Raw genomic sequence first — 15,448 nt, forward strand, 5'->3', positions numbered from 1 at the left:
GCCGTGCTCCGCCATGGTCCTGCTTTGTGGCCTCGGCGGCTGCACGCTGCCTGCCTGGCACGTTGGCATTTGCCAGGTGCCTCCGCCCAGAAAGCGCCGCGCCGGCTCGAGCCCTGCGGCGTCGACAAGCCCAGCGGTCGCGTCCTCCAGCCCATCGGGAGGCTTGCTCTGTGGGCTCGGCGGCTGCACCCTACCTGCGTGGCACTACGGCATTTGCCAGGTGCCGACGCTGACCGAGAAGCGGAGGCGCTGTCCCGCCGCCTGCGGCTCGCCAGAGGAGGTGGCGGGCAGAGATGGGTCGCTCGGCCGTCGAAAGCGGCCGCCACCGCCCGCAGCGGCCGGGATGGCGAGCGACGAGGCGGAGGCGGCGGCGGAGGTGGAGGCTGTCCGCGAGCTGCTCGGCCTGCAGGCGCGCCAAGGCGGCGAGGCGGCGGCAGCGGAGGACGAGGCGGAGGAGGAGGAGGAGGCGGAGGAGGAAGGAGAGGCGGAGGAGGAGGAGGAGAAGACGGCGTGGGCGCAGTGCGACCTGTGCGACAAGTGGCGGCGGCTTCCGCGCTGGTTCGACCCGCCCTCCGCCGATGCGGCGTGGCGGTGCAGCATGCACCCCAGCGCGGAGCCGCAAGAGCGCTGCGAGGAGCGCCGGCGAGCAAAGGAGCGGCAGCGCGCCGAGCGCGAGGCGGCGGCGGACGCGCGGGCGGAGAAGGTTGTGCAGCATGCGCTGTCGGAGCTGTGCCAGCGGGTGGCGGTGCGGCACGTGCGGGCGGAGGAGGCGGCGCGGCGCGAGGCGGAGAGGGCGAGAGAGAGGGCGGAGAGGGAGGCGGCCGCGGCGGCGAGGCGTGCGGCGGCCGAGGAGCGCGCGCGGAGGGCGGAGGCGGAGGCGGAGGCGGCGAGGGAGCGGCGAAGGAGAGCGGCCGAGGAGCGAGCGCGCGCGGCGGCGGCCGAGAAGGCCTCTCCTGTGCCCCCTCTTCCCGCCCCTTCTCCCGCCCCTTCTCCCGCCCCTTCTCCCGCCCCTTCTTTCGCCCCTCTCCCCGCCCCTCTCCCCGCCCCTCTCCCCGTTGGCTGATGAGGTCAAGATCTCGGCCAGATCTCGGCCAGATCTCGGCCAGATCTCGGCCAGATCTCGGCCAGATCTCGCCGTCCCTCATCTCTCTCGCGCCCTCCCGGCAGGAGGAGAGGCGGGCGGCGAGGGTGCGCACCGCGGTTGGCTCGGCGCTGTCGGAGCTGTGCCAGCGGGTGGCGGTGCGGCACGTGCGGGCGGAAGAGGCGGCGCGGCGCGAGGCGGAGAGGGCGAGAGAGAGGGCGGAGAGGGAGGCGGCCGCGGCGGCGAGGCGTGCGGCGGCGAGGGCGGAGAAGGAGGCCGCGGAGGCGCAGAGGGCGGCGGCGCGGGCGGAGGCCAGGGCGGCGAGGGAGGCGGTGCGCGGGTGTAGGGCGGCGGTCGCAGGGCGGGGGGCGGGGCGAGGAGGTCTGTGCCGAAGTCCCGCCCCCCCCCCTCCCCCCCTTGCACGCGGTGCCAGGCGAGGTGCGTCGACAAGGTCGTGCAGGGGCTTTGCAGGGCAGTCGAGGCGGCGCATGGGGAGGGAGGGGGGGGGGGGGGCAAGCGCAAGGCCGACGCAGGGAGCTCCGCCGAGGAGGGGAGGCCGCCGCTGAAGAGGGCGGCGCGGCCTCGCGCCACCAACTGGGCGCAGTGCGACGCTTGCGAAGCCAGATGCGGAGACCTGCTAATTAACTACTAATTAGCCCAGATGCGGAGACCTGTTAATTAACTACTAATTAGCCCAGATGCTGAGGCCTGTTAATTAACTACTACTTAGCCCAGATGCTGAGACCTGTGTGTGTCCAGATAGCACTCGAGAGGAGGCGGGATTGAGAGCTGGACTCGGCTGTACTCCGCCGTGCTCGTCCGCACGCGTGGCCCTTGTGTGCCGCACGTCGCAGGCTTGCGACAAGTGGCGCCGCCTGCCCGCCGGACCAGCCTACCGCCCCGAGGCGCTGCCCGCGGTCTGGTACTGCTCGATGAACGCGCAGACGCACACGCGATCCTGCGACGCGCCCGAGGACAGTATGGAGGAGGGCGAGGCCGAGCCACAAACCTCCTCCTGCGCCGCCACCGCCGCCGCCACCGCCGCCGCCACCGCCGCCGCCGCCTCAGCCTCCGCCGCCGCCGCCGCCGCTACCGCCGGTGCCGCCGCCGCCGCGCCGCCCGAGTTCACGATCGCTATGAAGGAGCGCTCTCGAGCTGCGCGTGCCGCCGCTTGGGGGCGGCGCGGCGTCTCTTCACACCTCCCCTGCGTGATCAGGAGCAGCTCCTCGAGCTGCACGACCAGCGAGAGGCGGGCGGCGGCGAGCTGCACGGCGAGGCGCTGCGCCGCTTCGAGCAGCTCAAGGCGGCAAAGGCGGCGGCGGCAAAGGCGGCGGCGGCACTCCCGACGGCACTCCCGACGGCGCTCCCGACGGCGCTCCCGACGGCGGCCGCCACGGCGCTCTCGACGGCGGCCGAGAAGGGGCTACCGCCCGGCTGGGCTGCCTACCGGCGCGGCGACTGTCACTACCGCGTCGTCTCGCCGAACGGGGAGTGCTACAGTTCGCTCGGCGGGGCGAGGGCGGCGGCGGCGGCCGCTGCTGCCAGGGGCGGAGGCGGGTCGGCTGCCTCCAGCAGCGGCGGAGGAGGTGGTTCGGCTGCCTCCAGCAGCGGCGGCGGAGGCGGGTCGATTGCCAGCAGCAGCAGCGGAGGAGGCGGTTTGGCAGCCTCCGGCGGTGGAGGCGGCTCGGCAGCGCATGCGCAAGCCGGCGGTGGGATCGGCGGAGCGGAGGACGACCGCGGTGGGTCGGCCTCTGCGGGCGGTGGCGTTGCGACCGTGGAGGTGGGGGCTACGTCGTTGGGCGACGGCGGAGGGGGGGGCGGTTCGAGGAGCGGCGAGGAGTCTGAGACGGTGGGGTGGGAGGCGGAGGAGGAGGAGGAGGAGATTGAGGCTGTGGTGGAGGGGGCAGCGGAGGAGGCGGAGGAGGAGGAGGAGGAGGAGGTGGAGGAGGAGGAGGAGGTGGCGGAGGAGGAGGTGGAGTTGGAGTTGGAGGTGGAGGTGGGGGCGACAGACGCGGTGCAGGCGGAGCCGGCGGAGGAGGTGGCGCCGCCCGCCGGCACCGGAGAGGAGGACGCCCCGCCAGCATCAGCTCCGCGGATGGCTTCGCTGCCCGCGGACGCTGCCGCTGTGGACTGCAGTGGGCACAGGGGCGACGATCTTGAGCCGCCTCGCGACCGCACGTTGTCCGTAGAGATATAGCCGGTCTATAGGGCTTAGGGGCCTGGTCTGCCCACGGCTCTCGGTTCTCGGGGAGGGGACAGTGGGCGTGACATCCCCCGTTGTTTCGCCATTCGTGTGCGTGTGCGCTCATTTTTCTATTCTTCGTACGTACGGAAGGCGGAGATGATTCGCATTCCCGGGGTGGCGGGGCATATGTGCGCGATGCGGCCTCTCTCTCTCCTCTCAGTCTCACAGCACATCACAAACTCACCATAACATCTATTGAAGACACACAGCGAAAGTCAACGCCGTGGCCTATGGCCGTCCATGTCGGGCGGCGGCAGTGTGAACAGTTGGCACGCGGCACACAGAGCCGAGAAGCCGGCGGTCTGCCAGCCGATCAGCTGCCAGCTCTGCGCCGGCCAGACATATGCACCGATCACAAGCCCAACGCTGGCGCCGGCGATGCCCGCTGCCGGCAGCTTCCCAGCGTGGGGTTCGGCGAGTGAGAAGAGCCCTGAGTAGCCGCAAAGCAGTGCACCGAACCCCAACACCGACGAACCGAACAGCTGCGCAAGCGCGGCCGGCGCGGCGATTCGAGGCACGCGCTGAACCTCCTGCCGCGCATGCCACACCGCCCACAGAAACCCCAGGCCGAGACCGCGCACCGCGCCGTCGGCCGCCCGGGCGGTCCAGTCGAGGCCGTCGGAGTTTGACATCGCGACTCTGCGCGAATGTCAGTTGGTATCTGTGATCTGTGATCTGTAAGGGTCAGTTGGTATCTAGATCGAGTCGACAAGAAAAATCCCTGCCCCCGGCGCTTGCATGCACCCAGCAGCAGCCGCCAGGCCTCTCAGTTCCAGCTCACTCAGTTCAACGAGGTGAACCGTGAACCCGGTTCATGAACTAGTTCGCGGTTCACGGTTCGTTCACGGTTCGCGGTTCACGGACTCGCCCACCGCCGTTCTCAAGCTGCGCCGCCTCGCGCGCAAAGTCGCGCGCGGCAGCGTTGACCGCACGGCCTACTCGCCCAAGTACTCGCTCTCTTTTATGTCCCACCATGCAGAGCGCATCTCTCTCTCTGTTGTGCGAGGCGTGAACCGCGCCATTCGCTCTCACCTGGCAACCCTGTCTGCACGTCTCGCGCGCGCGTGAACAGGGCTCCAGGCCCCAAATATATTACGTGTGAGTGTTAGAGTTGTTTGGTATTGCTAAAAATCTCTCTCCCGGACTCGGGGCGGGTGTGCTAGTCGGTTCACGGTTCACGGTTCGGCCCGACGCTGCCCCGCCTGGTTCGTTCATTCAACGGTTCGCGGTTCGCCCTTTTGTCCTGCCTAGGTTCGAGTTCTTCTTTCTCGAGTTCACGGTTCAGAGTTCACAGTCGGTTCGAGGGTGAACCACTGAACTAGTTCATGAATCAAGCAAGCTTTATACTTTCACACCTCTTACACACCAACACACAGTTCGCGAACACCACTGTTCGCGAACCAGACCCAGAAATTCGAAGGCCGGAACAGGGTGGCGGGAGTTCCTCGAGGGGAGTTCGACGAGATGATGGGCTACCTGTGCCTCTCTCTGCCCGCCGGCCGTCTGTCGCCCCTCAGCAACATACAGTTGCCGCCCACGCTCCTCCCTCCTCCGACGCCGATAACTTACTGATTTTTTACTTTCGAACTCATATCGCGCTTGTTCACAGGAGAACGACAAGTACGACTTCGATCCTCAAGACGACCTCATCGACCAGCTTCACCTGCCTGGACCGCGTGCGGCAGCACGTGTGTGCGCCAGAGGTCCACCAGCCCCGGCGCCGCCCCCTCGCCCTCAAACCGCTCCTCGTCCCACGCGATCAGGTAGCCCAGCCGCATCACCTCGACCGCCCACTTGCGAGCCGCCTCCGGGAAGAGCTCGTGGGACTGCGGCGACCACTCCGCCGCCTTGAGGATGAGCCTGCCCACCTCCACCGCCGCGGCCGCTGGCTCCAGGTTGGCCGGCCTGAGGAAGGGCAGAGGCGTGGGGCGTGTCCAAAGAGAGGATCCGGCGAGTGGGGGAGAGGCCATAGCGCGCCTCAGTGCGAGGGCCTTGGCCTCGCCCGTCACGCGCACGCCGAAGCGTCCCGTCGAAGCGCTCGCGGAGACGACGACGCCGACCTCGCCGTTCATCGAGGGCCGCGAGACCAGAGAGTGGATCGCGACGGTGGAGCCGGCGGCCGCAGCGGTCGGATCCGACTCGCCCCACGAGCAGAAGACGCGCGCCCGCTCGAGGGCCGACGGCTCGCCGGCCGAAGAGTCCGCGCCGCCGCGCAGCAGAGCCCGCGCCCGCTCGACGGTGAGCGCCTTCGGGAATAGGGACAGTGAGCGTGAGGACAATGCACTCACGCTTCTTCCGCCGCTAGTCTCGGGCACGCCTCGAGGTGCTGGAGCGGCGTCCAGCCGCGGCTGGCGACCAGCCAGGCGGCGAGGTCGGCGTGGCCTTCTTCGGTTGCAACCTCCTCGGGCGTGCCGTAGGGCGTAGCGGCGCGGGAGGCGCCGTAGGAGGAGAGGAGCTTGGCGATCTCGAGGTGGCCGTGGTGGCACGCCATGGACAGCGGCGTGCTGCCACCGACACGGGCTTGGTCGACCGCCGCGTTGGTCTCGAGGAGCAGCCGGGCGATGTCAACGTGGCCCTTCTCGCACGCGATGAACAGTGGCGTGACGCCGTCCTCCGCGGCCTGGTCGACCGAAGCGCCGGCGTCGCGCAGCAGCTGAACGATCTCGAGGTGGCCCTCCTGGCACGCGACGCACAGCGGCGTGGTGCCGTTGTTCATGGCTTGGTCGACCGCCGCGCCCGCCTCGAGAAGCAGCCGCGCGCACTCGACGTGGCCGTTCTGGCTCGCCATGAACAGCGGCGTGGCGCCGGTGTCGCGGGCTTGGCCGACCGCCGCGCCAGCCTCGAGGAGCAGCCGGGCGCACTCGACGTGGCCCTGCTGGCACGCGACGATCAGCGGCGTGAAGCCGCCGTTCGTCGCTTGGCTGACCGCCGCGCCAGCCTCGAGAAGCAGCCGGACGATGTCGACGCGGCCTCGGAAGCACGCCATGTACAGCGGCGTGGCGCCTTTGGCGCTGGCCTGGTTGATCGCCGCACCGGCCTCGAGGAGCAGCCGGGCGATCTCGGGGTGGCCCTCCTGGCATGCGATGAACAGCGCGGCGCGGCCGGTGCCGGTCGTCGCCCCCACGCTTGCGCCGGCTTCAAGCAGCAGCCGCACCGCCTCGGCTTGCCCGTGCCGAGCGGCCCAGGTCAGCAGCGTGTCTTGCTTCTCGGTGTCGAGCCGCGCGTCGAGCTGGGCCGTAAGCGACGTGCCGCGCGTCCCACACCCGGAGAGGAAGGCGCGCAGCGCGGTCAGGTCGCCCACCGCCAGGTCGGGCAGCAGATTCGGGCTCGCGGCGCCGCTCATATCTAGCCGCGAGAAAGAAGAAAAACGAGCGGTTCAGAGGCGGGCGGGCGCCCACAGTACAGACCGAGAGATCAAAAACGCTCGGTGTGACCTGCGTGGTGTCTTCTGAACAGGCGGCTTTTCGTCTTGCGCTCTTTCTTATTTCCCAGCAACCTGGTTTGTGGAGCTCCCACACCTGTCTAGACAGTCCTGAGCCTGTCCAGACAGCGTCCAGACAGTGTCCAGACAGCGTCCAGACAGCGTCCAGACAGCGTCCAGACAGCGTCCAGACAGTGGCACATGGCTCCACTCTTCACAGCAAAGTCTCGTAGTCGTGGCTGGACGGCCCCTTCCACTGCGCTCGAAAAAAATACCACCGGAAGCGCCTTGTCGAGGCGCACAATAGTCCCCGTCAGCGCCACGCGCGAGAGCATGTGTCCAATGTGCAACGCGGCGGCGCGATCAGTCACGGGACGACCGACGGAAGCCAGATAAGCCACAAAACTCGCTCTTGCAGAGTGGTGGGAAGAGGCCTGGGTTCGTTGAATCAAAAATGCGCCAAGTTCATTTGATAAACGGCGACCGCATCCGTTCCATCCGCGTTCGTCTCGTTGAATCCCACATCGCCTCATTGGGACCGCGTGCACACGAGGTTGCAAGCCTGGCGGCTCGACGCTTTGGGGCAGGGAGTAGGAAGGGCGGAGCCAGGAGACGTCTCCTGCAGGTGGAGGCATACGCTCTGAGGCCGTAGAATGGCGACGGCTGCGCATCTAGCTCTTTGCGCGGGTCAAGTGTACCTGGCCTCCCCTTGATGGTCCTAGGCGGGCTTCTCCACAGGAGTCGATCTTGGAGAGGGGCAGTGCTCACTCTGCACTCTCTGGTCGGCCTGTTGTACCGACCCGTCGTTCGTGGCTTCACATCTACCTCTTGCCAGCGGCTCTCCTCGGCACCAGAGCACTCCATCAGAACGACAGAGCCTGTCCTGGGGCGGGTCCCTACGCCCTTACAATCATACGCATAAAAAACCCGGACTCAATGTACTGCGGTGGTGTGAGTACCGGGTAGAGTAAATGCACCATGAGCAAAAACCTGACGAGGCTGTGATGGAAGTCTGTGCGACGGTAGGTCGGAGAGTCTCGACACCTTCTCCACGAGTACGCGACAGTTGTGCGACCATGCTGCGCGCCTCTACGGCCTCTTCCACGGCGAACTCTGGTAGCCATAGCCTCCGTATCGAAGGAGCATCAACGTCCTGGCGCAGTTGGTTGGTGCGACAACTGCAACATAGCGGCGGCTTGAGGGAGAGCGACTGTCGCAGTCGGACTTGCGGAGAGGCGCCGAGCGGATCGTCGCCCGCCTTTATCGAGGCGAAACATGCGGAGAGACACCCATGCGCAGATGATGCGGAAAGGGCAATTCTGCCGGAGCTTGAGCAAATTATTTGGAGCTATGCCAAGGCGCGTGCAACTTATGGCCTCGTCATGAAGGAGCTAAAGCTGCGGATCAAGAAGCATTTCCGGCTCATCTTCCCAGGCTTTCTATTCCAACCGTGCATCTTTTTGATAGGGCTTCGCGAGGAGGTGTGACTGCCATAGAGGTACTTCCGGGCCGCGGGACGGCGCTGTGCCCTGACTCGGGCGGGGCGCGGGCCTCGAGGCGCGGGCCGAGCCACTCACACTGCGGCACACACGCGCGCAAGACGACGCAATCTGGAGACGCGTGCTTCGGGTGTGGTGTCGACCTCGCTCGATCGCAAACCCTCGGTACGAGCCGCTGGCGAGTGACGACTCGCACAGCCCTACGAGTGGGCGTTACGCGCGGTACGCCCACCGCGAACGCGTTCGGGGTCGCAGTGTGGTCCGCGCCGCCATTCACGAGCAGCGGCAAGCTCGTCACCGTCGACCACCAGGGCGCTCTCCGCCTATGGAAGTAGGCCAACTGTCGGGAGAGGAGGGGGATATCCGCGGAGATGCTTCGATGAGAGCAGTGCGGCGAGACGCCGTTGCTTCGCTCTTACACATCGCGTTCGGCTCTCTCGCGTTCCCCCGAAATTATCTCCTCCCTTCTTGATTGGACTGATACGTTCTGTACGTGGACTGTCTCCCTGTCGCTCTCTGGGTCTCTCTGTCGGTGTCGGCTCGCTGCCCAGAGTGAACCACGTCGTGTCTTCGGTCTGACTCCGCGCTCTCGCCCCCTCGGTGGGTGGTCTACCGTCTACGCCGTACCGCACTCCGTCTCTCGGCTCTCCTCAGCGTGTGTGTGACGACAGTGTGCACACCGGACACGCGACCGGCGCCGCACGGGCGGCGCGACGTCGACTCGAGAGGTCGTGCGGCCGGGGCGGGGCGCGGCGGCCCCCCGGGCGCCACAGGCGACAGGGCCAGCTGTGAGCTGAGGAGGAGCGTGTGAAAGAGCGTAGCAAAAGGCTCTGAAAATCATCGCCCACATCAACAAGTGAGAGGGCTGGGCGAGGCGCGATCAAACTCAACATATATCATACTCCCCACCAGACATGGCGTAGTTAAAAGGAGCGGAACGCCGCGTTCCAAACGAGCGCGGTCCGCAGCCGCAGCCCGAGCGGCTCCCGCAGCTCGGGTGCAAAGACGTTGTAGCCGTGCGCCTGCAGCCGCTGCAGCACCAGCTCCGCGACTACCGCGGGCTGCAGCAGCGCGCGCGCTTGCGGGGAGAGGTCCGGCGCCAGCGCGCGCGCGGCGAGGAGGTGGGTGGTCGCCTCGTGCGCCAGCTCGGCCGCGGCGTCGCAGAGCGGGGCGCTCGGCCGGCCGGAGAGGAGTTGCTTGAGCGAAGCGCCTGGCGCAGAGAGGGCGCCGTGCATGTGTGAGCCAGCAGAGGTGGGAACAGGAGCTGCCGGAGCGGGAGTAGCACCGTGCCGCTGCGCCACGTCGGCGGGGATGTAGGAGGCGCCTGCGGGGAGGGCCCGAGAGCGCTGAGGGACGGCGTGGCGCCGCGTCCAGCGAGGGATGCCGGGAGAGGCGCCTAAGACTTAGACCGCTCACGTTCGTGCGGCCGTGCGCCACGTCGGCAGGAGTGGAGCGGGGAGAGGCGCCTTGCTCCGCGTGGTGCGCCGCGCCGCGCAGCAACGTGGCGATGCCTGCTCAGTGACGGCTCGTGCTGAGCCCTCGTCCAGTGGCTCGACGTCGTCGCAGCAGAGGGGGCGATGCCGACGGCGCAGCCGACGTGCAGCGCTGCGCTCTCGGTGGGTTCATCGGCAGCGACGCCCGACGCCTTGTGTCGAGAGGCGGACGGGCGACCTCGAGCCGTCTCGTGCAATCTCGAGCCGTCTCGTGCAATCTCGGCGAGTCTCGCACGTCGGCAGCGACGGCCACCGAGCGAGGGCAGGCACGGCGTCAGCGGCGTCACTCCTCCAACGGAGACGCAATGCCGGTGCACCCCCCGCCTCGAGCGAGAGGGCAACCTCGGCTCCCCTCGGCTCCCCTCGGCGAGTACCAGCGCCAGCTCGTACCGGCTCCTCTCAGATCTCGGCTCGTCTCTCAGGCCAATCTCGAGCCTATCTCCCACTCTCGGCAAATCTCGGGCCACTCTCCCACTCTCGGGCCAATCTCCCACTCTCGGCAAATCTCGGGCCAATCTCCCACTCTCGGGCACCTCGAGCGAGAGGTGCAGCAACGAGCCCGCCGTCCTCTCGCAGTAGCGGAGCAGCTCGGCGCGGTCCGCCGGCTGGGGAGAGGGGGGAGGGCGGCAGGGCGGGAGCGGGTGAGGCGTGCACAGGCCGGTGCAGGGGAGGAGAGCCACCGCCGCGCCTCGGAAGTGTCTCGGAAGTGTCTCAGAAGTGTCTCGGAAGTGTCTCATAGGCGTTAGGCGGCGGCGAGCCTGTGTCGTGTCGACGTCGTCCTCGCGCGCTTCGAGCATCTGGTGGAAGAAGCGGCCGGTGAGACCACCACCGGCGGCGGCGCCGGCGAGCGCCTGCGCGACGGGGTTGTCGGGCGGCTCGCCGCGCAGCGCCGCCGTCACGGTGCTGCGCCACCAGACGAAGCGCATGCGCGCAATCTGAGGCTCGCGTGTCGAGGAGCGCACGCGGGCCGTCTCGAGGTTGAAGGCGTGCAGCGCGAAGAGCGCAGGGCGCACGGCGGCCGGCGCGGAGAGGTTGCAGAGGTAGCGCTCGACGTCGCGCTCCTGGACGAGCTCGACGCAGTAGTTGAGCGCCTTTGCGCTCGTCTGGTAGCCTCGACGGCCGCGAGCAAGCATGGTTTCGAGTAAGCGGCAGAGCGTTTTGCAGGTTGAACTCTCACGGCGAAATGGGTGTCGCTACCGGCCGAGAAGGCCGCGCAACGATTTGCCGCGACGGAATATTTCTTTTGAGCAAGCCGTCGAAGTTTCTGTCCGACGGGCATAGGAAGAAATTCATTATGCATTTTGGTGAGAATGCGGGTCCTTTTGTTTTGTTCGCCAGGCGGCCCTTCGTCGGAAGGCTCCCCCGGTTTCCACCTCGGAGCAGCTGCTCGGAGCATGCTTTCGCTGGCAGCCCTCGCCGCGATCGCGACTCGGGCGCTGGACAGCTCGAGCCAGGCGTCGATTGTCGCGGCGGCCAGGCGGTCGCGAGTCCGAGAGCGGCAGAGCTCGCAGCGGCTGCGGGAGGCGGCGAGCGTGCCCAGTGGCCAGCTGGCAGGCATCGTCCCAGATGACGTCTTTCGAGACACCGCCATCCGCGAGGGGCTCGCCAGTAATCTGCAGGAGATGGAGCGGCGGCGGGCAGAGGAACAGGCCATCTGGGCGGCATCCGAGCATGACGCCGCCTTCGCCGCCGCCCGAGCCGCCCTATCCCGGCAGTCGTGGCCGCTCTCGGCGCGGCAGTGTGGCCCGCTCGCGGTCGAGGCTGTCCGCGCGGCGACCGCCGAGTGCGCACCTCTCCCACTCTCCACCGTGTCGTGGTGGGCCTTTTACACGGAGCCTCTTCCCGGAACCTTCTTGGAACATTACCACGAGGTGCGCTCGCGAGTACCTCGCGCTGCACGGCGAGCTGCTCCGCGCGCTCGAGTACTGCGCGCCGCTGCAGCGCGGCGATGTGCTGCACGCCGCCGCTGCGACGCGCTTCGGTGCAGCCGAGAGCGCGGTGGAGTGCGACACTCCGCAGCGCGCTTCACGGGTCTGGCCGTGGATCAGGCGCCGACCGGCTGCTGCTGCGCGTGGGCGAGCTCTCGCTGGCGGCGCCTCAAAATTGCTCGCCGCGCTCTCCTCCTTCATTCACCGCTCATCCTCATATAGGCGAGCTACTCGGGCCGCCACCCTCGCCCATCGCCTCCACCGCCGCGTCGCACTTGCCCACCGTTTGGGCGCTCTTCTCGCGCGAGGTCGAGTCCGTGAATTAATAAAGGACCAGGTTATTACTTAGCCATTAACTAATAAGCTCGCTCCTCTTCTCGCGCGAGGTCGCTGCGGCGCTGCGCGAGCGGCACGGCCGTGCGTGGAGGGCCGAGCCGGCGGCGCAGGCCCCTCGCCGCCGGCGCAGCGACGCGCAGCCGGGGCACTGGGAGCAGCTTTCGTCACGCTTCCGGCTGTGGGCAGGCCTTGCGTCGCCTGCGGCGCGACGCTCGCGGCGAGATTCGCGCGCGCCACTCCGTGCGGAGGCATCCCTGCCTGCACCTTCCCCGCACCCCTGCCGGCACCCTGCCGGCACCCCTCCCGGCGCCTTCCCCGCACCCCTGCCGGCACCTTCCCCGCAGGCGGCCGCCCACGCGCAAGGCGGACCCACTCGCACGCGCGCCGCCGCCGCAACAGCAGCCGAAGCAGCCGCCGCCGCCGCCGCCGCCGCCGCCGCCGCCGTCGCCGTCGCCACTGCTGTTGCAGTCGCAGCCGTCGCAGGCGGCGCAGCGGGCGGCGGCGCGCGGCGGTGCTGTCGGGGAGGGTGCCGCGCGCCGCCGTGACGAGGCCGTGGCAACGATCGAGGCCGTCTCTCTCTTGCGCGGCGGCGGCGTGCGAGCCTCTGCTTGCGCGAGCGGGCCTGTCTCCGCCGGCGCCGCGGTCCGCCCCTCCCGGCTGCGCCTTGACGCACCCTTCGCCGCCTCGGCCGCCGGAGCGGTTTGCGTGTCCGCCGCGCCCGGCGGCGCGGCAGCGGCGGCGTGGCTGCCGGACGGGGCCGCCATCGAGGCGGTCTGCACGCGCGAGGCGCATCGCACCACTCTCTCCCGCTTCTCGGCCCCTCCTCCTCCTGCTTCCACATCAGCCTCTTCGCCCCCTCCCGCTCGGCGACCTGCTCGGCTCGCTCGCCGTCTCGCCCGTGCCGCTGCTGCTCCTCCTCGCCATCACGTCGGGGTTTGGCGCGGGCGTGGCGAGGGGGCTGGATGAGGGGGATGAATGAGAGCGGCCGCGGCCGGGGGCGAGGGGAAAATTCAATAGCGAAACCTCGAATGCACAACTACAGTACAGTACACGACGTAGAACGAAACGAGCATCAACACACAAATAGAGACGAACACGCGCCGATCCAGGGCAAATATGCACAAACACATGTGAGGGACACTACTACTCGCGAGGGCCTGGCGAACCGCCGTCGGAAGATTCGCGATGAGCTCAGGAGGGCCGGGTCTTGTTCTCAAGGGCGACGGTGTACGCCTCGATGGCCTCCATCCGCCTCGACTCGCTCATGGCAGTTGGCGCTGGCCACGATGCCTCGAGGTTGGCCTCGATGTCTTTGGGGCTGGCCTGCTTCGACTTCTCCTCGAGGTTGCGCGTGAAGTCGATCGAGAGCTGGCGCGTGGGGCTGATGCGTCCCATCATGTCGGCCATCCAGTCCGAAAAATAAAACGGATCCTCCTCTTCACTCGAAACGGCGATCTCATCCGCGACTTGGATAAATACGTCCGCTCGGGTCAGCCTGCTTCTTGAGCACTTGAGCACTTGATATAGGGTCGATTCCGCATGGTACGGGACCCCTTGATCGTCTCGCCCACCCTCACTGGTGTGTTCATTGGGGGGGGTCATAAGCTCATAACAAACACGGTAACAGGATCGAGGTGCACGCTGCAGAAGCAGTGTCGTCCCCCCTCTCCCCGACGGCGATGGCGGTGTGACCGATCGAGCTCGCAGAACGAGGTGAAGAACCCGTTTGCATATGCCAAGACGAGGTCGACGGCAAAGAACCCAAGTTTGTTTACCACTATACCGACAATGAGAGCCTCAGCGGCTCCGGCGCCGTCTCCCTTCTTGAGCACTTGAGCACTGGATAGGGTCGATTCCGCATGGTACGGGACCCCTCGATCGTCTCGCCCTCCCTCACTGGTGTGTTCATTGGGGGGGGTCATAACAAACACGGTGCAGGATCGAGGTGCACGCTGCTGAAGCAGTGTCGTCCCCCCTCTCCTCGACGGTGATGGCGGTGTGACCGATCGAGCTACAAGAGGAGCTTGTTCAGCAGGATCTGGGATAGTCTCTGGCGCACTACCTCACTGGGCCTGAGACCGCCGAGACAGCATCCCATCACCTCTCCGGGTTTGCGTGGGGTCGAACCACTCCGGGATGGGCACGCCCATCACACTGGGCAAACCAGCCGATTTCCCTCCCGCTAAATCATCACGGCCCCGTAACACCCTCCGCGCGCGGTCAAAGGCTTCCCAGGGCCGGTCCATGACATGAACCGATAGACACAAGCAAAAAAAACCGCACCTCTAAGCTTCTCGGGCACCCCGAGGCCCATACGACGCCCCGGCGGGCCCCGGCGGAGGTCCGGCGCGGCGCTCCAAATCCGCACTTCGCGAGCTTCTACGGGCGTTCACGCGGCCTCTCCGCCTCGTGAGGCACACCCCACACCCACCACGAGTCCTGGGGCCGTGGGCGGACCTCTGGCCGCGGCGCCCGGAGCTTTGGTCGTCGAATATCGGCCGCCAACTAGGCCATCGAGCGAACGTGTCCGGAGAGGCTCTCGGATGGGTCCGGCAGCGGTCCCATGGACCCAGAAGCTCACCCCGGCGGAGCACTCACGGCTCGGCCCCCGCCCCTGGTCACCCAGACGTGCCCTTGGACAGCCGTAGGGGCTCGGATGACGACGTTGGCGCCCGCGACGACGCCCTCCCCGACGCCGTCGCATCTGGGGACTACTCGGGCGCGGCGGCGCGGATGATCACATGGATTGGGACTCTGAGCGATGGCAGAGGCCTTTTACTGCAAACGAGGACGCCCCGCGTGCCGCGAGGCCCCGTTGGCCGGGAGTGGTGAGTGGGACCATAAACAAGCCCTATATCCCCTACCGCGACCAGCCCACACACAGCCCAAACCGCTGCCAAACCGGCCCTGGTCACGCAGGCGGGGAGGCTGCCAGGGCGCCCAAACAATCCCTCACGAACGCCACACGGGCCATCACGGCCCGTCCGGCGGCCCGAGTGCCACCCCACACCCGCCCGACGCCCTCAGCCAGCCAGCGCCCACTCTGAGAGGCTTCACCGCCGCCAGCGCGCCGAGCGCGCCGCCCTCTCCTCGCGCCACACGGGCCCCTGGCCGCACGCCCGAGAGGCGGCCCATAATTTGAGTCGAGACGCGCCGCCGGCCAGCCAGCAGCTCGCCCGCCACCCGCAGAGTGCCGCCGCCGCCCCCAGCCCGCACTGGAGAGGCTCTCCCGGCCGCTAGCCGCTGTCGCGTCGCCCGGCGGCTGCGCTGGCAGCGTGGCGGTGAGGGCGGTGGGGGAGATGGCGGCGGCGGGCTGGGCAATGGCGGTGAGGGAAGTGGCGGCGACGGGGGCGGGGGTGACGGTGGCGGCGGGCTCGGTGGCGGCGGCGAGGGCGGCGGCGGCGAGGGCGGCGGCGGTGAGGGCGGAGGGGGAGAGGGCGGGGGA

At 68.1% G+C, this 15,448-nt stretch overlaps 4 protein-coding genes across 4 annotated transcripts; 2 read left to right on the top strand and 2 right to left on the bottom strand.

Moving 5' to 3' along the window:
• Positions 1-13: 13 nt before the first annotated feature.
• EMIHUDRAFT_113492 (hypothetical protein) lies at positions 14-3,278 on the top strand (the record flags this gene model as incomplete). The annotated part of the gene is made up of 3 exons (XM_005782308.1): positions 14-836; positions 1,515-1,519; positions 2,298-3,278. 3 exons carry the CDS (start codon positions 14-16, stop codon positions 3,276-3,278), a joined length of 1,809 nt encoding a protein of 602 aa, XP_005782365.1.
• A 263-nt stretch (positions 3,279-3,541) lies between these two features.
• On the bottom strand, positions 3,542-3,958 carry EMIHUDRAFT_233328 (hypothetical protein; the record flags this gene model as incomplete). Its single annotated transcript, XM_005782309.1, has 1 exon — positions 3,542-3,958. The coding sequence occupies one exon, from the start codon at positions 3,956-3,958 to the stop codon at positions 3,542-3,544; it is 417 nt and encodes a 138-aa protein (XP_005782366.1).
• A 1,014-nt stretch (positions 3,959-4,972) lies between these two features.
• On the bottom strand, positions 4,973-10,872 carry EMIHUDRAFT_113493 (hypothetical protein; the record flags this gene model as incomplete). Its single annotated transcript, XM_005782310.1, has 5 exons — positions 4,973-5,572; positions 8,479-8,569; positions 9,186-9,456; positions 9,532-9,570; positions 10,569-10,872. 5 exons carry the CDS (start codon positions 10,870-10,872, stop codon positions 4,973-4,975), a joined length of 1,305 nt encoding a protein of 434 aa, XP_005782367.1.
• Positions 10,873-11,133: 261 nt separating this feature from the next.
• EMIHUDRAFT_233332 (hypothetical protein) lies at positions 11,134-12,982 on the top strand (the record flags this gene model as incomplete). Its single annotated transcript, XM_005782311.1, has 3 exons — positions 11,134-11,610; positions 12,553-12,645; positions 12,848-12,982. 3 exons carry the CDS (start codon positions 11,134-11,136, stop codon positions 12,980-12,982), a joined length of 705 nt encoding a protein of 234 aa, XP_005782368.1.
• Positions 12,983-15,448: the final 2,466 nt, after the last annotated feature.

Source organism: Emiliania huxleyi (genome assembly GCF_000372725.1).
Source record: "Emiliania huxleyi CCMP1516 chromosome Unknown EMIHUscaffold_190, whole genome shotgun sequence".
NCBI classification, from domain to species: domain Eukaryota; phylum Haptophyta; order Isochrysidales; family Noelaerhabdaceae; genus Emiliania; species Emiliania huxleyi.